The sequence below is a fragment of the Bufo gargarizans genome, chromosome 1 (genome assembly GCF_014858855.1).
Source record: "Bufo gargarizans isolate SCDJY-AF-19 chromosome 1, ASM1485885v1, whole genome shotgun sequence".
Taxonomy (NCBI): Eukaryota; Metazoa; Chordata; class Amphibia; order Anura; family Bufonidae; genus Bufo; species Bufo gargarizans.
This window is the reverse complement of record NC_058080.1, coordinates 144636678-144662300: the sequence shown is the minus strand read 5'-3', so window position 1 is coordinate 144662300 and position 25623 is coordinate 144636678. Positions and strand designations below refer to the sequence as shown.

The window sequence follows — 25623 nt, the reverse complement described above, 5'->3', positions numbered from 1 at the left end:
ATGTGCGCTTGGCAGCTGAAGACATCTGTGTTGGTCCCATGTTCATATGTGCATGCATTGTCTTCATACCTAGAGACTCTCTCTCTCTGCAACTGCGACGCCCTCTGTACTTTGACAGGGCCAGGCAGGCGTAATCAAAGTGCAGAGGGCTCGGCAGTTGCAGAGAGAGCTGAGCCTCTAGGTGTAATGGCAACACCCCCGTTGAACCTAGAGGATCATTTGCATATAATAAAACATCACTTTTCTCAGCAATGTGGCCACATATGAACATAGGACCCACACAGATGCCTTCACACATGTAACAGTTCAGCCAGTTTTATAGATACCAGATGCCCTTTAAGTGAGTGGCGTTCAAGTATTATTTATGGTTTCTCTTCTCCTAGATGTTCAAGTTACTACCTGGCTGGACTGAAAAGGAGTCATCCACGGTCCAGCATCTTCACGTTACACTTTTTGAGGCTGTTACAAGTGAGAAAGGGGGTGAAGCAGAGGCCAATAATGAAGTAGACCCCCATATACCTGGTGACAGAGACTATACCAAGAGCTTGCAGGATGAAGAGCACATTGACATTCGAGACAGACAATGCTTAGCTTATGTTCTACACACCTCTGGGACAACAGGTGCCCCCAAAATAGTCAGCGTGCCCCACTGCTGCATTGTGCCAAATATTCTTCATCTAAGGTAAGCAAGCTTCGTGAAAAGCAGCAGACACAATGTATCCTAATGTCTTCTTTTACTGATTTGTTAAAAAGGACCTGGCATCTCTCCTGACATGTCTGACATTCTCCATAATATAATTATTCTGGCTCGTTTAGACCTCTGCCTTGTGCCATTCCTCAGTTATAGCTCCTAGAAATGTATGAATAAGTTCACAATGGGCTGTTACCACGCACCTAGTCATTGGGGCATGCTTGTTCACATTCTTTCTCCGCCAGCACTAATTGGACATGGTCAAAGTCTCTAGGAAGCCTACCTCATTGACCAGAGGAATGGTAAAGACCAGTGGTCAATTTATTCATACATTTCTGGGAGGAAATACAAAGAAACGACATGTCACTCAGCACAACGATCTAAAAAAAATGAAAAAAAAAATGTTTTTTCTCGCCCATTTTCCTTGGGGGACACAGAAGACCTTGGGTATAGCTCATCTCCATAGGAGGCGTGACACTAAGTGAAAGCTGTTAAGCCCCTCCTCCACAGCTATACCCTCAGCCTGGAGAGAGAGACTGCCAGTTTTTGCTTAGTGTCCAAGGAGGCAAGACACTCCGTGCTCTGCAGGGCTGTGTTCTCCTTGCTTTAAATTTAGATTTTTATTTTTGTTCCAGACCATCAGGGACAACAGAGACGCACTAGACCTCTCTGTTTCTCCCGGGGTTGAGCTGCGCCAGTGCCGGTCACCCTGCACTGCTGCCTCCCACAGGAAGGCAAGGTGGACCAGGGCAGCCCAGCTGGATTCCCCCTTTCTTAGGCGGAATACTGCACTCTCACCGGATACGGTGCTGGCCATGTGCACAACCCCCTTCCATAGGCAGAACGCTGCACTCTCACTGGTTTCGCTGCCGGCCATAGGCATGACCTCCTTCCATAGGCGGTATGCTGCACTCTCATTGGATTCGCTGCCGGCCTTGGGTATGCCTCCTTCCCTCAGGCGGCATACATACACTCCCTCTGTCTGTGGTTTTTCTCTCGCAGGTACGTTGCTGGCCATGTGCATAAACCCCATACATGGCCGGGTGCTTGCACTCTCGCTGGATCCGCTGTCGGCCATATGCATGACCCCTCTTCCGTCGGCGGTGTAAGCACTCTCACTGGATTCGCTGCCAACCATGGGCATGCCTCCTTTCCTCAGGCGACATGCACACATTCTCACTGACTGTGTTTGTCTCTCGCCAGTACAGTGCTGGTCATGTGCATGACTCCCATACATGGCTGGGTGCTCGCACTCTCCCTGGATGAGATGCTGGCCATGTGCATGACCCCCCCCCCCCTTTTTCTGGGCGGCATGCTACACTCCCACTGGATACGTTGCTGGCCCTCTAACATGGGTGGAACGCTTGCACTCCCATTGGATACGGTGCTGGCCTTGTGTGTGACCACCCCCATTCCATGGGTGGAATTTGGCACGCTCACGGGATTCACGGCTGTCCTTGTATGTGCTGTGCTGGACTTGTACATGTCCCCCTTCATTGGTGGAGTAGTTGCACTCTCGCAAAGTTCGGTGTTGGGTGTATTTTTGCACACTCACTTAATGCTAGGATAACCCTGTGCATGTCCCCCTTTCACTAGGTGGACCTCCTGCGTTCCTGCTGGATTAAATGGTATGTCCTACTTCTCTGAAGTAGGTATGGCCTGAGGCATCACCCCCTTTTGGGGCGGGCCTTTGCACTCTTGCCGACTGCAGTTTGACAGGTACATTTTCCCCCTTTCGGGGCGGACTGCTTGCATTCCATCGCATGCCATACTAGGCTTGTGCATAACTCCCTTTCAGGTTGCACTTTGCACTTCCGTAGATGCTGTGGCACTCTGTGGCTGGCCCTCTTCGCTGAGTGACTTTTTTGCAGTGAGCGGACGTTCTTGTGCTTTGTTTGGGCCGTGTATGCCTTCTCCTCCTGTAGGTGGGTTGGCCTTCTCACTGCTTACAGGGCTGCTCGTACGTATGCCTCCCCTCCTTCCTGCGACATACTTTTGTTCTCTTGGGATACGATGCTTGCCGCAAGCCTTGCACTTGTCTCTAAAGAGATCATTCTGTCCACCTGACCCGGACGGGCTCTACTTGCTCTCTACTGCACCGAGCTGGGTGGTACTCATTCATTTCGTTGGCCCTTCATCCCGGAGAGTGTTCGTGGTTCCTAGGTACGTGCCCATTCGTCCTTCCGCGGCATTGCTTCCCTGCGCTAGTGGTCACATGGTTGAGAGTGCTGTTGTCTGCAGCGCCCCTCAAATTCTTCGTTGGCTCTGGCGGGACTACGGTTCCCTCACCTACTACCATTTCCTCCGGATACAGTGTGGTATGAGTCCTTCTTCTTGGCGCCCTCTACGCTTCAGTCTGTTCTGCTACCAGGTTCGGGCCGCTCTTCTCGGGAAGGTCACCCAACTTCTCTTGGGTGCTCGATTACCCAGGTCTGGAGGACCCCCACCTTGGGTTCTTCAGGGTATTCGCCTTCTGCGAGGTGGTGAACCGGGGCGTCTCACAGTGCAGCGGGGTTCTGCTTTTGGGCTGTCCTATGGCTTCCCTGTTGCCCACTCCTCCTTTCGGTTGGAGGGTGTTATGCCGGCCTCTGTCTTGACTACCTTATCTCGCCAGCTCTGTTTGGCTCCCGATGTGGCTTCTGCCCCGCCAGGCTTCAGAGGCTGTTCCTTCACTGTCCTCCCCTCTGGGAAGAGCATGGTTGTTTATGTGGATGGTTCCGGTGTTCCTTTTGGCCTCGTACTGTATTCCTTGTTCACACTGGCTGTATTAGCTGTGTGCCTATTTACCGGGTCTACTGCGTTCTGTCTTCCCGCTGGGTGCAGATTGCGTTTTCCATTCTAGGCAATGGTCCTGCTGTAGACTTGCCTTCTCGGTAACTTGGGGGGACTACCTTTCGGTCCAGATTGTCCTTAGATCTCCCACACTGGAACTGTAGAACGTGGCTACATCAGCATGGACTTTAGCCTGTCTTGTCCTGGCATCTGGCGGATGCTGGGCGGACCCTTCGGTTCCTTTCCGTCTGTCCTTCTGCTCCCCCACTCCGGGTGGATATGGGACAACGTTGCTCGGTGGCCAACGGGACCAGTTTTGCTGACCCTTCTGCCCGTGTTACTGGTCTGCGCCTGATCACATTGGGTTTTCGCCCGCTTGCCCAGGCGACTCCATCGGGCTCGCTGCTGTTCGCTCCTGGCTGTGTTTCAGCCAGGATCTGTCGTAGGACTTAGGGTTTTTTGTCTGGGGTTCTGTGGGAAGCTGGGCATTCCCCACTCTGCCTTTCTCTCCCCATGGTTTTGTCTTTCTCCAGGTCCAGGCCTGGACCTGGGACTCTTTTACTTGAAGTGTCAAGTGTCGGCGCGGTCCTACCTCTTCCAGCGTTCCCCGGCCCTCTGGGCCTGTCAAGACCTTCTTCCTCGGAGTGGCTCTTTGGTTCCTCTGTACTGTCCTCCGGTACCGCCCTGGGAACTACATGCTGACCTCTCGGCACTCCAATCTTTTCCTTGGAGCCGTTACAGAAGTTCTCTCTACCCCTTCTGTCCTGTACGGTTGTGTTTCCGTAGCCGTCGTGTCTCTGACGGCCCTTCTTTTTCCGAGCCTTCTGTCTTTCCCGTCTCTTCCTTCCTTCTGAAGGTGGTGTTTGCCTTTCGTTTCAACACTTCACCGATTTGGACGTTGTTTGGGCCTTGCCGTTTTTACTTGGAGATCTCCGACTCTTGTCGACGTTTGGTCTCTTGTGTTCCAGGATGTCCGCGCATAGGGTTGATGGACTCCAGGGTGGCTTTCCTCCGCTTTATCAGGTTGGCTATTGCTGAGGTTACCGCACCAAGGGCAGGGTTCTGCCTTTGGTGTCTCCGTTCATTTCACCAGAGCGGTCGGTGCCTCCTGGGCCGGAGGCATTGGGCTTCGGCCATGCATTTGGGCAAGGCGGCCACTGGTCTTCCTTGCACACCTTACAGAGTTCTACAGGGTGCATACTCGGGCTACTTCGCCTTGGTGCTGTGGTCCCTCCCCTTTTGGACTGCTCTCGAACGTCCCAAGGTCTTCTGTGTCCCCCAAGGAAAATGGGCGAGAAAACGAGATTTTTGTATAACTTACCAGTAAAATCTCTTTCTCGCTCTTCCTTGGGGGGACACAGCACCTACCCATTCATTGTTTTTCTCTACACGGTTTCCGAGTTTGTGTTACCCGTTGGGTAGTTGGCTTGTTGGTTCCTTGTTGGACTTTGCCTTTTCTCACTACTTGGACACGCAACTGGCAGTCTCTCTCTCCAGGCTGAGGGTATAGCTGCTGGAGGAGGGGCTTAACAGTTTTCACTTAGTGTCACGCCTCCTAGGGAGCTGAGCTATACCCAAGGTCTTATGTGTCCCCCAAGGAAAAGCGAGAAAGAGATTTTACTGGTAAGTTATACAAAAATCTCGTTTTCATTTTATAAGGAACACAGGTAGTTACTAAAACAGGCGCATCCATAAAAAGTTGCCTTTCTTTATATATATATATATATATATATATATATATATAAAAATTATACACGTGAAATCGAGGTTCTTAGCTTACATTCTGATCAACGTGTGAGCGCCCATCTTCCAGTGCCAAGGCTGGCAGAAGGACCCCTCCACTAAATGGACTAACCTCTCATCGGGCCTAGGTCTCCAGAGAAAGTGGGATCCAGGCAGCTACATTCTGCTCTAATCATAAACCTTGGACAGATGGGTGGATACGGGGCACGGCCAAGATGGAGGCAGCCACCCCTCTAAATCTACAATTCAGCAAAAGGTGAGTCTGTTTAGTGCAGGGTTGCTTCTTTAGTGGCAGGTGGGCACTCACGTTTTGGTCAAAATGTGCGCAAAGGACCTCACATTTTTCTGTATAGTGACTCTATCAGTAGTACAATTCAGAATTGTATGTCCGTCACTGTATACGTGCTCCTTGGCATGTCTTTTCTTTTGTATGAAGGGCTGACTTACACAGTTTTTCCTTCCTGACCTGAATTCTGCCTTTTTTTTTTTGAGAAATTCTGTGAATGTAGAATAACATTCCACCAGCAGGTCGCTCCATGACGTACTATTACTTCTCCTGGCACTTTGGGGGGGAACTGCCCCGCAGTTTTCTTCCTCTAGAAAAAGAGAACAGATTATGACTGCAGGGTCAGACGGCCCAGGGTTTCTTCTGTGCAGACACATAGGTCTGCATAGGGGCTGTAGACACAAAACGGCTGGATCATTTTATTCAAAGCTATTTGCTCCATTGCTTTACAGTTGTTACAGAAATACACATCCTTCTAAAAAGTGTGGCTGAGTAAGAACATCCTGCACCTGTATAGAAATCGGCCTGTCCACTGGAAGGCACCCCACTAGATCTCCAGGTTTTGGTTAGGACCAGCGTGGTCTACTTGCGTACGGCTGGTATTGCTCCCCATTTATAAGCCAGGATCAGGTAATGCTGAGTCAGTTGTATATCGTTTTTCTTTGGCGTTACATTGTGGAGTAGAGCAGGGGACAGGCGATACATTTTTGGAGTTTTCCTAGCTGATTTTGGGTTACATTTTCACTCTTTTGGTGCCTACTCTTCTAACCTTTAGTCATTGTGACAAACGCTGTCATCTCCTCACATATGAACAAATGGTGATGGATGAATTGTCAGCCTTGCATGACAAGCTCCTTGGAAAGGAACATTTAATCTTCCAGTCGTGATGTACTCAGATAATATTTAGTGCATCTGAAGCCAAATATATGGGGGCGGGTTTCTAAGTAACTAAATTGGCAGGATTCTAGCAATGCAGTGAAAAAAGCCCAGGCTCAGTATTGTAGCACTGCTTTATACGGCCTCGTCCACTTTGACCATATGTGTTTTAATGAATGGAGATGTCACATTAGTATCCCATAGGGAATATCGATTTATTTTGCAGATCCATCTTTGATGTCTCACCAAATGACGTTGTGTTACTGTCATCACCTCTAACATTTGACCCATCTGTTATTGAGATGTTCATGGCCTTATCTGCTGGAGCCTGTCTTCTGGTTCTGCCAGACCCCCTTAAAATGATGCCTCAGCGGCTGTGCAATCTGCTGTTCCACCAGCATAAAGTGACCGTGCTGCAGGTAGGTTGCAGAGGTATTTTCAGCTACATCAATCCACTTACAAAAGACTTCTTACCTGGTGCCCACTATTTATGTTGCCCAGTGATTCCTGTAGACTGCACACTTTCAACTTCCTTTCTAATCAGTTCTTGATGCTCTTCTTGGCATCTTACTGGTCATTTGGATATATGAAAAAGCATTATGATTCACGTATGATGAATTATTAGATATAATAATGTCATCCAACTTTTCTTATTAACAGTACGTCGAGGTGCTGAGGTAGTTGCCACACCTTGACGTACTATTGCATCACTGTGACTGCGCAGGAACTGCCACTCGTTCGCAACTGCTGGCAGATGGACGCTATAGAGCACAGTCGTAGTGTCCCCTTCAGTTTCATGCTCAGTAGGTATCTGTTGCACCGGAACAGCAGTGCAGACTTAAGAATACAGGGCCCAGTGAGCTGTCTGGCTCAGTCAATCTAGGGGAAAGAGGGGGTATAGACGAAGCTGCGAGGTGATGCCCTGAGGACTCAGGCCAGCCCCTCAGCACTCCAGTGACCCTATTTGCTTGTTAATAAAATATAAATTTCTTGGGAAAGGTGCCATGTGGAACCATAAATACGGTAACGTCAGCAGAAACAACGCTACCAAGTAGTATGTCTAGTTTAACTAAATTGATCCTGCCGATAGATGACCTTTAAACTATAGGTAATTTTCTGATGATATATTCCAACCAGGGACAGGCAGGAGGAAATCAGGAATGGCAGCTAGTGAAGATACCATACTTCCAGGTGTATGGTTAGGATTTTTTGAAGTCGCTAGTTGGTCTTGTTTCATGGTTGAATGTTTTTTTTTGTCTTATTGTTTGTAACATTTTGTTTGCTTAGGTCACTCCCACTTTTTTAAAAAGATTTGGTACTCATTTAATCTGCTCTTCTGTGCTATCCAAAGAAACATCCTTAAGACTTTTGGCTCTTGGAGGAGAACAATTCCCACCTCTAAGTGTCTTAAAAAGTTGGAGACAGCCTGGCAACAAGACACGCATCTTCAGTCTTTATGGCGTCACTGAAGTTTCAAGTTGGGCAACTTATTATGAAGTCCCAGAGACCATGCTTAACTCTCCATCTGGGTACTGTAAAATTCTTCATAAATTCAAGGCATCCTTTACTTGCAGCTATGTGGATAAATTCAGAGCAGATGACTGTGCAAATGGTGTTTGTGCTTAGGGCCAAGTGATAGACAAGTCTTGTATTCCAATGAGATCTCATGCACTATCCCAGCACAATCTCTAAATCAACATCAATCGTAAATGTGCATATAGACCTTAGATCGGGGGTGCCCAACCTTTTCTAGTTGGTAAAATACACGTGAGCTGCAACGAGACACAGAAAGTCTTGTCTGTTACCAGATGGTTGGCGGCCATACAGAACGGTATCAAGGGCCGCTTGTGGCCCCTGAGCCTCAGGTTGTGCACCCCTGCCCTATATAGTTGTTCGTTCAACAACCGTCACACTTTATTACTCCATTACTATCTAAATTTCCCTCTGCCAAACACATTGGGGCAGATTACACCAGTCTTTGTACTCAGCTGGAGTAAAATGTGCAGAATATATACTCCTAAACATTGCAGACAATCTCCATAAATTATAAAAAGTTCCGAATTATAGCACAAACACCACTTTTATTATGTAAAACCATTGATAAATCTGCCCAAAGGTATTTACAGTAGGTAATGTGGCCAATACTCGCTTTAATTTTCACTTGGGATGGACAGTTATCAGAGACTGTTGGTACCTATACACACCAGGGCTCATGCATACAAACGTAGTTCTATTGGGGGCAGGACAGTCCGCAAAATGTGGAACACACGCGGTCAGTATCCGTGTTTTGCAGATCCACAAAAACGGCTGCGGCGGTGTGCATGAGCCTTTACATTGTGAACAGATGTCACTGAAAGTACGGAGATCTGCTGCCCTTCTGGCCGCTGACACGTCATTGTTTTCCTTTTCTCTGCTCTCGGCCATCAGGATTGAACTTTGTACTGTATTTTTAAATATCTTTGCTAACGTTTCTGTTATATTCATTCATTGTTTTTAAACGTTCAGTGATTCAGTGCCCCTTGGCAGCCCCCTGCATGGAACGATGGTAGAAGTCCGGAATGATGACGATGTGAGGGTTGAAGAAGGAGAAGGACAGGTTTTTCTGGGTAGAGTAAAAGTTAATTCCTGTAACTTTCATCTAACTGCTGCCTATCCTATAGAAGTTGTGGGAGGATGATGCAAAGGACTATCAGGGTGTTCATTTATTAAGTGTGTCTGGACTGCTGGAGGAAGCGCCAAAGTTACAGGGAAGCGCAAGCCTCTACATAACTTGGGCGCTTCCTCCAGCAGGACGTGTGACGGACTTAAATCTATACCAGCTGGCGTAGATTTAAGCAATTTCCTTCTCCAAAAACTTGCGTAGAAAATGATTACTGAGACAAGCCTGCTGCCCCGCCCTCTTCCATCGCCGCTTTTACCAGTAAATGGTGTGCAACAAAATCTGCGACTGATACGCCACAAAAGTTTATTAGTTAATAAATGAGCCCCGTAGTCTTGGAATATGCAGACCTAGACAATATCAGATGCCGCTCAAGTCTGTGGTCTCCGGCAGACTGATTCTTATTCTGTATGCCCACAGCAGTGAAGACATCAGCCGATAGCCTATTCATATGCTGCATCTTCTATCCTAAGAGATGAAAGTCTTTTCTCCATTGTTTCCTATAGGAACATATATAACTTAGTATTGCATATGTCTCCACAGTGGTAGATAGCATAGTCCATCAGACAGCATCTACTGCAAATAAATGAGGCGTCCACCTTACATCGTGTGTGGATTTAATGTCCCCATTGATTCCTATAGTAGACAGCACTCTGTTTTCTATGAATCCTGGTAGACTGCACGCCATAGTAGCAACCAACATCATTCTCATAGAGTACAATGATAAACCACTGAAAATAAATGGGGTGCTGTCCGTTGTGTATCCCCAGTTTAACTGGGGTTTTTAATCAGGAAGGCAGCTTCCCCCTCCTCCCTATGTGAGACGTCAACCCTTGCCCATTTTAGTCTCTCATTTTGATCAGTCTGTAGCAGAACATGGAGAAGACAATCTCTGTTAGGTTTCGGCAAGTCTGTTTGTTCAGGAGCTTGCAGAAAGCCTTGCAGGCAGAAAACAGCTGCATTTGTAGACTGAGGGTCCATTCACATGTCCGCAAAATGGGTCCGCATCCGTTCCGCAATTTTGCGGAACAGGTGCGGACCCATTAATTTTTAATGGAGCCTGAATGTGCTGTCCGCATCTGCATTTCCGTTCCGCAAAAAAATAGAACATGTCCTATTCTTGTCTGCAATTGCAGAAAAGAAAAGGCATTTACTATGAGAGTGTCGGTGATGTGCGGTCTGTAAAATGTGGAACGCACATTGCCGTTGTCCGTGTTTTGCGGATCCGCAAAACACATACGAACGTGTGAATGGACCCTAAGTGTTCTGTTTAAGGGGTGGTCTGCTTCGTACAAAATATTCAGCAATGCCGTACACGCACATGTAGTGGCATAACAACCTACATTACTACAGACATACCTGAGCCTGCATGTAGGTGCCTCCTTCACCCCCCTGCAGTGCTGGATAGCAAGTACCGGCCTCCAAAGCTGAATGTCAGGCGCCTGCGCTTGTGTTGTAGAAGTACCTGGATCAGCTATGGACACCAGTGCTTGTTAAATCACTACCCATGGGAGGGAAAACGCCATGAGGGCTAGAGTAAATCAGAGGTGATTTAACAGGCTGTGCCATTACACACCGGTGTACTGCATTGCTGACATTTCAATGAAAAGCAAATAACCCCTTATATGGATTGTCTTATCTGAGACATTGGTGGCATATTGCTAGGATATACCACCAGCATCAGATAGGTGTATGGGACCCGAACATATCCCCAGAAGGGGACCTCTGAAGTGAGCCGTGCATGCGCAGCTGCCCTCTATTCATTTCTATGAGCTTGCCCATCTCCGGCAGTCCCATAGAAATGAATAGAGAGCAGGCCATGCTTACGCAGTGTGCTCTCGAGGAGGGACCTGCATCTATCTGACTTTGATGGCATATTCTATCTACATCCCATCAAAGTCCCAGATGAAACAAACCCCTTTAATGTAAGAATTTGATCAGCAAACCATTAGATGTTTTTGGTTGCGCACAGCTGTAAATGTTTTGTGGTCTGCAAAAAAACGGATCCTAGCCGAGTGCAGGGCACCATTTTCTTTTATTTTCTGTAAAAATGTCCTATCCTTGTTCATAAAACTCACAAGAATAGGACAGGTTCTAATTTTTGTGGGGCCGGGGAAAGGACATGGGTGCACTTTCCGCTTCTTTTGCGGACCAATTGAGATACATAGGTTATGTACTAATGCTGACGATCACTTCTGTCCACTTTCAGGAGGGAAACAGCGAGTATGCTTTTTGGATGGGGAGATGGTCCTGCCTTGTGGAAAAATGAGAGGAACGGGGGACTGGGTGAAATTGCAAGATGGGAACATATTTTACTTGGGACGCAAAGATAACCAGATTAAACGCCATGGCAAGAGATTAAATACGGAGTATGTACAGCAGGTATGTGACCTGTGCAGATGCAACTTCATTTTTCACATTCAATTGAGTCTGTCGTCTTAAGGTGGCCATATACTTCAGGTTTTGGTCATCAGCTATTTCTCCCGACGCTTCCATATACATGCATGCCCAGCTCAGCCAATTGTACATCTGTTTGTAATAAGGGGATGGCAAAAACAATGTGCTTAACCTCTGTTCCAACAAAATTGGTTCAGCCAACATTCATCTAATGTTTATGGCCACCTTTAGCATGGTCTGTGGATCACGTTGAGTTACTGGAGCATCACTTATCTCGATATTGTGTGTGTTTTGGCATTTATTTTCCCCTTACAGGATGGATCAGCTCACTGATCAGTGCACTGGTTTGGTATCAAGAATCCACCAACAACTTAAACTGATGGAGTCATCGAAACTTGAAACTGGTTTTCAAAAAACCTATACACTAATGAAAGATAATAAATCAATATATAATCGTGTCAGGTATATCAGTGTAAAGGTTATGATTAGCATATCATGCAACTCTAGTTTAATATGATGACCGTTTATCCACAAATTAAATGCACACTGATATTAAAGAGCATCTGTCAGTAGGATCAACCCTACTAAACCAGGCATAAAGGCAGGCAGCCTGGTAGGGTTGATCACGCTGATAAAAACTATACCCTTATTATGACTGTGGCCAAATTACCTAACTGGACCACCGAGAGGCCAGCCAGGGCCTTTGGAGCACCAGTTTGTTACATCCCTTTAGCTTTAGTCCCTATCCCTATATTGACAGGGCTAGATGTCTTGTCTAGATCTTTCTTCTCTTGTGTCTCCAAGCTCTGAGACCTGTCATCTCGTGCCTGCGCTGTGTCTCTCCTTGGCGCTTGCTCATTTGGAATCTGTGCTGCTTGGAGACTGGAAGATACAGCGCAGGCACCAGATTGCTGGTCCCGTGATTGAAGAGGAGCAGGCACAAGAAGACAGGGCTAGACGAGATATCCAGTGCTCCATATAGGTAATTTGCTATGAAAAAAAAAGCATTTTTCTTAGGGACAGAGCTACAGATAAGGGGATTGTTTTTATCAGCATGAGCAACCTTATCAGGCTGGTTTATTAGGGTTGATCGTGCAGACAGAGGCACTTTAAAAGGAAATAAATATACAAATTTGTACAATAAAAACAAAATCCCACATGGTTGCTCTCTACTGCTATCCATTTCTAGAGTTACCCGGTCCTGTTTAAAGGTGTTCTCTGGGATTCTGATATTGATGTCCTGAAGATTGGCCATCAGTATCAGATTGGCAGAGGTCCGACCCTCGGCACCCCCAACCGATCAGATTGGCAGAGGCCATGGCACTCACTATCATCGGTCACACGGCTTATGTGCACCTCAGTCCCATTCACGTGAATGGGGCTCAGCTGTGATACCATGGAAAGCCTTTGTCCAATGGACGCCCCAATGCTTGGTAAGCTGTGAGGAGACCACGGCGCTGAGCTTCAGTGAGTGCCATGGCTTTCTTATAATCTGCTGCTTGTCAGGGGTGCTGGGAGTCAGACCCCCACTGATCTCCTATTGATGAGCTATCCTGAGGATAGGCCATCAGTATGAACATCCCAGAGAACCCCTTTAATGACACCTTGTAATGGTAAAAGTCACAATTGTCCTCCACTTTTACTGAATCAAGCTACAAATGAACTCTTAGGATGGCCACATACATTAGATGGCTGTTGGCCAACAGCTATTCCTCCTGAGCCCCCCATTCACATGCACACTTGGGTTTCCCAAGAGTCCATATGTTTTTAATAGGGAGAAGGGAATATTTACTTGAGAACAAAAAGATCGGGCATGTTAAAATCTTGATCCTTCTGGAAACCTGTCATAAAGATGGCCTTGCTCATTAGATGTTTAGCTGGCACTGCTGACATTGGAAGTTTTGGTTACCTTTTAGTTTTAGGAGTGTGTTTGGTCCTAACACATCAGTTGGCTTTTCCATGTGTGACCAGGGAACAGAAACACTCATAAAGCCTTGGTGTTTAATGATTAGTGACTACACATGTCATTCCCTCACTACAACTTCAAAAAGTATTTCTGTTAAACATTGGTACAAAATGGTGTTCTTGGGTCAGTGGTGGAAGAGGAGGCTCTAGTCACAGTGTGGTCAGTCTGCTCTGTATGAAAGGGCTGCGTCAATATAGAAAGCCATTCGGCAGCACCATGTGGAAATGTAGAAGTGACTTTTCTTTCCCTCATGATTCAGGTGGTAGAAAGGCTTGAACCTGTGGAATCATGCGCAGTGATGTGGTTTAAGGCCAAACAATTATTAGTCATATTCATTGTGCCGAAGAGACCCTTAGAAATAAAGTCCTTATGGAGACTTATGCAGAGTGATCTTCTGAGTTATGCATTGCCTGACGATTTGGTTCTGGTGGACTCCTTGCCACACACAAAGCATGGTAAGTGCTCCTCATTACTTACCTTACCCTACTGTATGCAGTGGGATATAAATGTGCAGAGACATTGGATACTTGTTTGCTGATCCCAGTAATTTTTGTGGGATCTATGGCCCCCATACGTGATTTGTTTGGTCATGAAATATTGTGTGCAGGAAAGTGCATAGCAATTACATGTGTGCATGTAGAGATGGATAGATACGATAGTTAAGATAGATAGATACAGTAGATAGATTTATGTAGTATTAATTTGGTGCTGCAAGAAACAAAGACATTTTTCAGAATGCAACTTCAAGAATTATAAACTTGGTTCATTGTTAGATATTTTTTCTAGGTTTACTCAACCTATTGGTTGCTTACTTTGCGTCAAAAATTTGTTCCAAATCCATGGAGTATCTTAAAGAACATCTCTCATCAGCATCAACCCTATTAAACAGACATAATCTATGGGGGGTTGAGCCTGCCGAGTAAACCAATGCCTTGCTTATTCAGATCTGTTGCTCTGTAAATAAGGTCTTTGGTGCACTGAGAGATGGGCACTTTCCCCCTCGGCACACCAGCGCTCCTCCATTCGGCACTTATGGCTATGCCCCACAACCTCCTTGATTGACAGGGCCAGGCATCTCCTCTGGCCCTGTAAGCTTGCTCCTGCCAGGCAGATTACCCTATTGGCATATGAGCAGTAGATGTTCCCAAGCGTTCCGGTGGAGCAAATCCCTGAAAAAGAGAGAGAAGGGTGGTTTGCACTAAATTAGGTATTATTCATCACTGTAAATCTCAATCCTGTACAACTTAACATTTATTTGTAATACATATTAAATATGGTGGTACACAATAACACCACACGTGCCAAAGCAGACCAAAAAAGTCCTTCTGTAAACAACACAGGAATGCCCAAAAAGCGGAAAGACATCACGGGGGGCCGCACTGTAAGGTAATATAACTATTTTAATACATGTATCCTGGTAAAAGGTCCTTTTTAAAGTGACTGTTTTAAGAAAAAAAAATCATATTTACCTGGTAACAAATAGAACACAGATTTTCAGCTACAGATCCACCTATTCTTGGGCTCTTCTTCTGTCTTTCAAGATGGCCGATCTGCTTCTCGGGCTATCTGATGCACACTGCATTGTTAGTCCAAGACAATTCCTGCTTTTCCAGCCCTGCTCTTGGATGAGAGTGCTGGTCAATCTGAGGGCAGCACATAGTGTTTTGGAGTATGAAATTTACAGTGTGCATCAGGTAATCTGAGAAGCAGAGCGGCCATCTTGATGGCAAAGGAAGATCCTTGGAATTGACAGCTGAAAAGCTAAGGAGGTCGCCACATAGGCGTTTAGTTCCCCCCTCCGTAAATGTGAGGATTTAACGGATATGGCACTTTGAAGACAATTTTTTTTTTTTTTATTGCATTTTACTCATTTGGGGCTAAAAAATTTTTTTTTTCAGTTGGACTTGATTAAAAATATTGAGCTGTTCTGTCACAAAGGCTTAACTGTTTTTCTAGCTGTGTGCATCCTACTTTCACTTTGTTTCGGTCTGCTAATAATCCTTATCTCTAATTTACTAAGAGGTCATAAACCTTTATGTAAGTATCTTATGTAAACAATAAGATAAGAATTGAGCTTTGATGAGTGTTTATAAGGTCAGAGAACTTAGATAAGGAGCCTGTCAGCTCCCTGCCTGATGGAGCAGAGAGAAAATTCAGATCCTGCTATTAGAGCATCTCAGTTCTGTACAGAGAAAAGGACTCATATTTGTAATAAAGACCAATTGAAAAAAATATTTTTAGCTCTTAATGAGTATAATGCACTAATAAAAAAAAAAAATTGTTCCCTAAGATGTACATAACAAGGTGCCTGTTGAAATCACTTGGCTGTTCATGTAAAGCAGAGTCCTCCAGTGAATAGATGAGGCTCTCACCTGAATGTCCTAAGGGTAGTTGGAAATGGGTTTTGTATACCAGATAACTGGGGCATTTCTTTTTTCACACTGATAATGGGTGCTGGATAATTTTTATTTTATTTCATGAAGTGTTTTGTGATTGAATCGTATTTCTATGTAAAATAAGGCACATTAATTTTTTTTCTTTTGTCTATCAAGGTAAAATAGACCTTTCTAGATTAAAGCTAGTTTATGCTGACCACTTACGGCAAAAGATGGACTCACAGTTGCCACACGTAGATGACTTGTGGCATGGCTTGCAGGATCTATGGAAGGTTTGGCTTGTATTTTTTTGTATCCGGATGGCTTCCTCTAGTTTATCAGAGTTCTGCAGTAAATATTCTCACTCCTTTCCTGTTTAGTCTGCGCTGGGACTTCCTGAAGGATGTTCTGACATTTCTGAAGATTCTGTATTCTTGCTCAGTGGTGGTGACTCTTTAAAGGCGATCCGGTTCCATGAAGAAGTGGAGGCTTTCGTTGGTAGATCTGTCCCAGGACTTTTAGAAGCCATCCTTAGTGATACTCTCCTGGATGTTCACAGACTTATCCTTAAACATACTTATCCAGTCATGGAGAAATTACAGAACCACACCAATGTAAATGCCACAGAAAACCATGGTAATTCCAGTGTAGATGTTAGGAGGGAGGACTACCCGACTAAAAGGAAAGCTGAAGCTCAGAGGTTGCAAATGGATTCTACATCCTTTGTATCTTTGAGCCGAGGCAACAGACTGTTCATGAATGTGTGTTCTGAACAAGTTGTCCGGCAGTGTGAAGTAGCACATGGGATAAGTCCAGATCTAGTATGGTTTTCAGAATTCAGTAATTCAGGAGCTAAGCGGACAAAGCCAACTGCATCTTCTGAGTTGGAAATTACTCTACAAGAAAGATGGGCATCAGACACAGATAAATGTGTAGATGCTTCACCTCTCCTTGTTATATCAACAAATAAAGACTCCACAAGGACTGTATACATTGGATCTCATTCACATAGAGTGCAAGCCCTTGACCTGGACACAGGGGTAGTTGTGTGGGAGAGAATCCTGGGAGATCGTGTTGAATCTTCTGCTGCAGTGTCTAAATGTGGAAATTTCATCCTCGTAGGTAAGAATGAGAGGAACCTTGTCATTGCGATTATACCATATGTGCAGGCTATCTTCTAAATGGTAAACAGAATAGCAGTAATGTAATTTATTAAATCATACATACTCTTTCAGTTTGAAACTACAGCAGTGATCGGCTGATTACAGCTGATCCCAGTTCCTTAAAGGGAACCTGTCACCAGGATTTTTTGCATAGAGCTGGGGACATGGGCTGCTAGATGGCCACTAGCACATCTGCAATACCCAGTCCCCATAGCTCTCTGTGCTTTTATTGTGCTAAAAAACCGTTTTGATCGATATGCAAATTAACCTGATATGTGTCCTGTATCCGGAGATGAGTCAAGCGAAAAGGAGCCCAGCACCGCCCCGCGTCATCTGAATCTCCTCCTTGCTGGCTGACGTCACAGAGCTGGGGCGCCGAAATCTTGCAATGCGCGAGCTAGCGCATGCGTAGTTTGTTCCCTGTGCTGATGCCAGCACAGGGAATGAACATGATGCCGACACTGCGCATGCGCTAGCTCGCGCATCGCGAGATTTCGGCGCTCCAGCTCTGTGACATCAGCCAGCTAGGAGGAGATTCGGAGGACGCGGGGCGGTGCTGGGCTCCTTTCCGCTGGACTCCTCTCCGGATACAGGACACATATCAGGTTCATTTGCATATCGATCAAAACGTTTTTTTTAGCACAATAAAAGCACAGAGAGTTATGGAGACTGGGTATTGCAGATGTGCTAGCGGCCATCTAGCAGCCCATGTCCCCAGATCTATGCAAAATATCCTGGTGACAGGTTCCCTTTAAAGAGGTTTTCCAGGACCTCTTCTGTTCTTAATTATGCCCTGTAGCATGTATGACCTAATCAAAGGGTCTTACTCACCTAGTCCCTGGTGCCTTAGTCGTGCACCCTGGCTTCCATTCAGCTATCTTCCAGTCTCCTGGTTCGTTTACTTCCAAACAGGGTACAAACATAGTCAAGTGCGCTGCTGCATGCAACGTCTGGGTTCAGTGATGATGTGTCCCCAAGCAAATGTGTCCCAGCAGGGTGTGTCACTTGGGGTACATCACCGCTCAAGTCAGTCATTCGCTGCAAACGCTGACATGACCATGCCTGTGCCCTGGGTAGAAGTAAACAAGCCAGGGCACCAGAAGATGATTGAAGGCGAGCCAGGGTACAGGACTGGAGCAGAGGACAGCAGGTAAGTATGACTCTTTTATAAGTTTATACACACTATAGGGCTTAACCAACAACAGAAGAATTCACAGAAAACCCCTTTAAAGCTGAAACCATCTGCAGGGGAACGGCATTACATGGTGAACAATTGGCTCGCCTAGCTCATAGAGGGGGTTCCTGATTGGATGACCCACCTCCATAACATCAATATGCCCTAATAAGACATATAGAAAGAAGTTGACTGCATGAGAAAGTCCCTTTAGTTACATCTGTTTCTAGAGAAGTTGGGTGTCAGCCAAAAGGGGTGGTATAAGGGTTATCCAAATGCATATGTGTTCAGTTATGCAATAATCCTTCCTGCACCTATGTTTCCTCATCATCCATGTGATTTGAGATTATTGGAAAGTTGGTGTGGCATTTAGTGGAATCCACATTGTCTACCAGCCTTCCCAGGAATGAGGGAAATGAAGGTTCTGGTGGATGGAAACAATAGTACAATCCGCATAACTCCTAATGGACCCCGTTATAAGTTAACAAGGTTCATTAACATTTGTCGGGAGCCATGTGTACATGGATCTAGTAGAGCGGTCATGGCTCCATTATGAATGGGAAAACTATGACGCTAATGTGAACTAATGGCTGATGAAGATTTTTATCATTTAGTCAGTAGAGGGCCTGGAGCTATAATTACAGGCAATCCTTTTTACTTTAGCTGGAAAGAGCTTCTCCAGTTGCACCTCATTAATGTTCTGTTATATAATGAGAAGTATATGAGACAAGAATCCATAGCTCTCTAGTTCTTGCTAATAGTCTTTACTCTAGGTATAATGGACATTTTAGGAAAGGGATGTGATGGTGGTTACTAGCCAGTCGTTATGGTTTGTCTGCAGGCTGCTACGATGGCGGTATCTATATAATGAGGAGGACCAGCGGGGAAAACCACTGGATCTTCACCACTGACAATGCCGTGAAGAGCTCTCCTGTCATAGATCCCGTGTCGGGGCTGGCGTTTGTTGGGTCACATGATCAGTACTTTTACGCTTTGGATGTTGAGGTATGAATTGATGGATATCTCATCTAACTTGTTAAATGGATCAGTCATTGTTCTAACCAGTTGTGTTCCAGTGTCCTCATCCCAAAATTAGTTTTGTTTTATTTTTTTAAGGAAAATTTTTTGTTTTTTTCCACCCCCTCCTTTTAAGCCATTTTTTTTTTTTTTTTTTTTTTTTTTTTTTTTTATCCTGGCTATGCGTAGGACACTGAAATACAGACCCTATACATAATTCCCCTTCCCTAATCATCTTTTTAATAATTGTACAGGTGAGGAATAACTGATTAAAGTATGATTAATGTATGAGGCTCTGTGATTGACCCAAGTAGAAGAGCATACGTGGAGAGCAGCTCAAAAAGGAGCACAGGGGAGGCTTGAACTGAAATAGGACCAGTGCATTGATGGGTTGTGACTATGACTGTGTCTTGTTTCAGGTAAAGCAGTGTGTCTGGAAAGCTCATTGTGACGGGGGAGCAGTGTTTTCTTCTCCTTGTATTAGTCCAGAACCACATCATTTATATGTAGCTACACTTGGAGGACGAGTCCTGGCATTTAACCCAGTAAGTCAATGTTCAAGTTGCCGGACCTGGAATATTTTTTACAGTTTTTATTTATTTTGCTCACTTACGGTATATAGCGCTGACCTATTCCACAGCGCTTTTACAGATATTAGATTAATGCTGTCCCCAATGGGGCTCTAAATCTAAATTTTCTACAAACACGAAGAGAACATACAAACTCCATGCAGATGTCCTTGGTCCCATTGTAACCTAGGATCCCCTCGCTGTAAGGCACCAGTGCTGACCCCTGAGCTACCATACTGCCCAGTTTTCTTCAAACACTCTTATAGAGAGAGACACATTACTGACGTACTAGAGTATGAGAGAGGACAGATATGGACATAGTTAATATGGTTTAAAAATGACATACGTCCATCGAGTTCAACCAAGGGATAGGAGAGGACATCCACCAGTTTATTGGTTAGGCTCTGTTGACATCTTCGTTCCTTAGGGCCTGCTGACACAGCGTCTCTTTCTGCGGCTGAATCCACCACACGTTTCTGCTGTGATTTTGCATGGCGTGCATCTGCCCACGGATTTAGCCTCATTCAATGGGGCTAATCTGCATGTGGACATGGCCGGTTCCCGTGGATTTGTACTTTGCACCAGAAAGAAAACAGCCGTATGAACCGCAATGTGGATTCCCCTTAGAAACAATAATATGTGGATGTGCTGCGGTTTTCACATGGATTTTGCCCCAAAATATATATTGAAATCCACATGAAAAAAGTGCTGTGTGAACAAGCCCTAATTGTGCATCTGTCACCGATTCTGTCAAATTTACCAGAAAAAAAGAGCTCAGCGTACAGTGCTGTTCTTCTGAGTCATTGGGATCCCTAGGAGGTGCCAGTGGGATCTGTCAGGGGATGTATCAGACACTACTGCCACATTACTAAAGACTATGTGCACCTTTTTATTTTACTTTGAAAATCAACTTTTTAAATAGTCTGTCTTGCTGTTTGGTGTGTAAAGCTCTTACACAGACCTGCGAGATTTAAGAGTCGCTCCTTGGTTATAAACCGCAGCCAAAACCTGTGTATAATCTGGCTCTAACGGCTACATGGTGTGTCACAGTTACTTCTCATTCATCGAGTATATAAAACACTTGTTATTCTTGCATCGTATTAGAGTAAGGGTCCATTCACACGTCCGTATGTGTTTTGCGGATCCGCAAAACACGGACACCGGCAATGTGCGTTCCGTATTTTGCGGACCGCACATCGCCAGCACTCTCATATAAAATGCCTTTTCTTTTCGGCAATTGCGGACAAGAATAGGACATGTTCTATTTTTTGGGCGGAACGAAAGTGCGGATCCGCGGATGTGGAACGGATGCAGACCCATTTTGCGGACGTGTGAATAGACCCTAAGAAATGACTCCTTCTGTCCGAGCTCAGCTCCTCTTGCTCTATAACCTGCTGCCTACCGATAGGACATGTTCAATGTGACCGCTACCATTTAAACTGGTTCTAGAGATGCTGCAAAATTTTTGATCTACGTTAAGAACTCAGACGACTGGTACGTGTTGAATGTAAATGATGCATGCCGACAAGCTTATACATGGATGCACCAATATTGCTGCGGCATAACTGACACTTAGCAAACATCAGAGCCAAATTTTATTAATTATCAGGTTTTCACTGTAGTTAACCCATAATGGAACTGTTATCAAATGGGGCAGTTATAAGTGTAAGCCATTAGACACATAGAAGAAAACATATTTTCATGGTTTCAACACCTCACGTGGGGAGGAGATGTTACGACTGGAAGGCAGGGGTTAAGTGCTGCGTGTTTTACTTGAAATTGTTCCACATTGCAATGTGAGACCATACATCGCTTCAGTGAATGGCATTTATCATGTAGAGAAAGTTAATACAAGGCACTTACTAATGTATTGTGATTGTCCATATTGCATCCTTTGCTGTCTGGATTCATTTTTCCATCACATTATACACTGCTTGTATCCAGGGGTTATGGAATCCCAATACATTACTACGGGTACTTTCACACTTGCGGTTTTCTTTTCCGGCATAGAGTTCCGTCACAGGGGCTCTATACCGGAAAATAACTGATCAGTTTTATCCTAATGCATTCTGAATGGAGAGTAATCGGTTCAGGATGTCTTCAGTTCAGTCTTTTTTACTTTTCAGGACGAAGGTAATACCGCAGCATGCTACGGTTTTATCTCCGGCCAAAAAAAACTGAACACTTGCCTGATCTGGCATTTTTTTTTCCATAGGAATGTATTAGTCCCGGATCCGGCATTCAAATTGCTGCATTGGTGGATCCGGTATTCCGGTCTGCGCATGCACAGACCTTTTAAAAATGTGAAGAAAAAAAAATACTGGATCCGTTTTGCCTGATGACACCGGAAAAAATGCTTTTTTCAGTTTGATCAGGCAAGTTCAGGCCCTGTATCAAACAACGCAAGTGTGAAAGTACCCTGAGTTACTTGTTCTCACTTTGTCTACATGATAAATGCAATTTGCTGAACTGATGCAACCCCTTTAGGAATCATCTAGAGCAGGCATCCTCAAACTCCGGCCCTCCAGCTGTTGTAAAACTACAACTCCCACAATGCCCTGCTGTTGGCAGATACCTGTAGGCTGTTCGGGCATGCTGGGAGTTGTAGTTTTGTAACAGCTGGAGGGCCGCAGTTTGAGGATGCCTGATCTAGACTAATTGTAACTGACATTACTAGTATTTATTGGTGACGTAAGTTATCTGAGCATCTATTTTTATAGGTCACAGGAAAAACAATATGGAAGATTGAGCTAGGCAAGCCCATCTTCTCTTCACCATCCTGTAACCAGAATCACGTTTTTGTTGGCTGTGTTGATGCAAATTTCTACTGCTTCAGCCATATGGGTGAAAAGGTGAGTAATGTGGGAATCCGTATGGATAACCAAGTTTACAAATGAAAACATTAGTAAGGACGCAATGAACATGTCAAATATTATGACCATAAGTGGTTTGCGCTCCAAAGATCTGCAAAACACGGATGCCAACCATGTGCACGCCGCGTCACTGGGTCCGTGGTTCGCGTGTTGTGGCAAAGTATAGGACATGTCCCATCTTTTGAGAAGCGGCCACACAGAAGCCCTTCCATGTGCTTCCACATGTTACTGTGTGGAAGATATAATATCATTAAGTGAAAGATGTTAAAACCACTTGCCAGACAGTCCTTTGCTAGCATTTTCCTAAGAAACAATGTCCACGCACTGCAGGATATTTGAAGGGTTTGCCTTACTATGGATAAACCCCTTTTTGATAGGAAGCATGTATCTGGCTTTGGACACCCCCAACAAATAGCTGATTTTTCTAAGGGAAGATGCAGCAGTCCAGTCAGATCTGTTGATAGATAGCCTTGAAAGTCCTATCCGGATGGTTTGAGTCCACCAGAGCGGGGGAGTCTCTTTGACAACCATATCCCCTAATAGGGCATTTGAGGTTGTCTTCATGAGACAGCCCCAGTAATTTCCCTTCTATTGCCGTTTCTAATGTAGAAACGCAACATGAAATATTTTAGATAAAAGTGAGCAGCATTTTTAGATGTCCAACTCCCCATGGTTAAAATAAGCGGTCATCTCTCATGACCTGTCTTTATTTTACTACTAAGCACTTGAATTTCCCATGAACAACAATGAATATGGGAGCACCTCTCCAAAGGAAGCACCGTTCCCCTTGTCCATGAGACATGGACGTTTACTGCTATACAAATTAGACCTGTGATTCCTGCCAGACATGCCGAGTGTCTAATCACATGGCAAGCAAACCACCACTAGAAACCTGAGAATGTAGATATAGGTCTTCTCCATGAGTTGTGATGATGAAGCATTGTGTACAAATGACTAGCCTTGTCCAGATGCCCTGTATACTCTGTTCCATAGAGGAGGAAATAGTGACCGGTTCATACATAAGTTAATTGTTACCAAATACTCCTTTTCATCAAATGTTCTTCCTTTGTTCAGCTGTGGCAGTTGACTACAGATGGGCCGATATTCTCCTCCCCCTGTATCTCCACTCTCGCCAGGCACGTCACATTCGGCTCACACGATGGCTTCATCTACTGCTGTAGTGCTGAGGGTGAATTATTGTGGAGATACAGGACCAGCTCACCAGTGTATGCAACTCCATTGACATTTCCCAACCCCCACACTGGGAACACGGAGCTGCTGGCTGTCCCTTCTACAGATGGAAAGTTGTGGATACTGGATGCTCACTCAGGACTTCTGATCCTGCAGCATGCACTGGACGGAGAGATATTTTCTTCCCCCGTTGTGTATGGCAGCCGACTGGTGGTTGGCTGCAGGAACAATTTAGTTTACTGTTTTGACTTGATCGGGAATGTCAAGTAATTAGAAAATCTGGATTTCATGTGGACAAGTGAATCGCTATAATATTCCTTATGTGAAAGAAAGTTGCAAGACATGACCGGATTTGTCACGAAGGCCCTAAGATTCCATTCTACAGAATTTTTTATATAAGGAACGTACCCCGTGCAAATGTGGCAATTTTACTGCAACTAACTTGCAATCAAATGTGAAAGTAGAACCCTAGTCTTAAACAGGGCAACGGTGACTGGTAGCAAATGTGTGGGAAGCGGTCAGCGAGAGGTCTGTCTGTCCTTAGGTCGTCTGTGTTCTGTACTTATTTTTCCCACCAACACTAGTCAAAAGGGTTGTCACTTCAGCAAATGGTATTTATCATGTAGAGAAAGTGAATACAAGGCACTTACTAATGTATTGTGATTGTTCATATTGCCTCCTTTGCTGACTTGCTTAATATTTTTTTTTTAGCACATTATACACTGCTCGTTTCCATGGTTACGACCACCCTACAATTCAGTTGCGGTTATCGGGCTTGCACACTATAGGAAAAAGCGCAGGCCCATGCGCACACCCATGGTACCGGCAACTAGAGAGGCCGGCACCTTTTTCTATGTCTGAGTTCACATCAACGTTCAGCCTTTCCGTTCTCCTGCTTCGTTATAGTAGCAGAAGAACGGAAAGGATGGATTTGGCACATAACTGAGCTGAACGGACCCCATAGACTATAATGGGGTCCATAGGCTCTGTTCAGCTCAGTTATGTGCCAAATCCATCCTTTCCGTTCTTCTGCTCCTGTAACGAAGCAAGAGAATGGAAAGGCTGAATGCTGATGTGAACTTGGCCGAAAGTGTGCAAGCACGGCCACCGTTGCAGGGTGGTCGTAACCCCTGGTTATGAGCAGTGTATAAAATAATGGAAAAATGAATCCAGCCAGTAAAGGAGGCAATATGGAGAATCACAATACATTAGTAAGAGCCTTGTATTAACTTTCTCTACATGATAAATGGAATTTGCTGAAGTGAGACAACCCCTTTAATATTTTATGCAATTTTAAATGTCAAACATTACAACGTAATCCTAATTTTAGTCTATTAAATGGGTATAGTTATTGACAGATCAAGGTGCAGTATTTTTGTATGCAGCAGTATAGAATTGGATTGTGCAATTGAAAGTCAATTCACTCACCTTATCCTTGTTGGTGAAGAACCCACATAAGGGTACTTTCACACTTGCGTTTTTCTTTTCCGGCATAGAGTTCCGTCACAGGGGCTCTATACCGGAAAATAACTGATCAGGCATATCCCCATGCATTCTGAATGGAGAGGAATCTGTTCAGGATGCATCAGGATGTCTTCAGTTCAGTCGTTTTGACTGATCAGGCAAAAGAGAAAACCGTAGCATGCTACGGTTTTATCTCTGGCAAAAAAAAACTGAAGACTTGCCTGAATGCCGGATCCGGCATTTTTTTCCATAGGAATGTATTAGTGCCGGATCCGGCATTCATAATACTGGAATGCCGGATCCGTCCTTCCGGTCTGCGCATGCGCAGACCTTTAAAAATGAAAAAAAAAACGGATCCGTTTTGCCTGATGACACCAGAAAAATGGATCCGGTATTGCAATGCATCT

General features: G+C 45.0%; 1 protein-coding gene across 1 annotated transcript in view; it reads left to right on the top strand.

Moving 5' to 3' along the window:
• Window positions 1-24386, top strand: part of AASDH (aminoadipate-semialdehyde dehydrogenase) — a 36909-nt gene extending 12523 nt beyond the window's left edge. Inside the window, 12 exon segments of the mRNA XM_044299465.1 lie at window positions 384-682; window positions 6595-6787; window positions 7656-7897; window positions 8874-8974; window positions 11237-11409; window positions 13650-13845; window positions 15943-16058; window positions 16146-16887; window positions 18944-19107; window positions 19539-19664; window positions 22409-22540; window positions 23636-24386. Of these exon segments, the coding sequence (XP_044155400.1) occupies window positions 384-682; window positions 6595-6787; window positions 7656-7897; window positions 8874-8974; window positions 11237-11409; window positions 13650-13845; window positions 15943-16058; window positions 16146-16887; window positions 18944-19107; window positions 19539-19664; window positions 22409-22540; window positions 23636-24022 (2871 nt within the window). The 3' untranslated portion in view covers window positions 24023-24386.
• Window positions 24387-25623: the final 1237 nt, after the last annotated feature.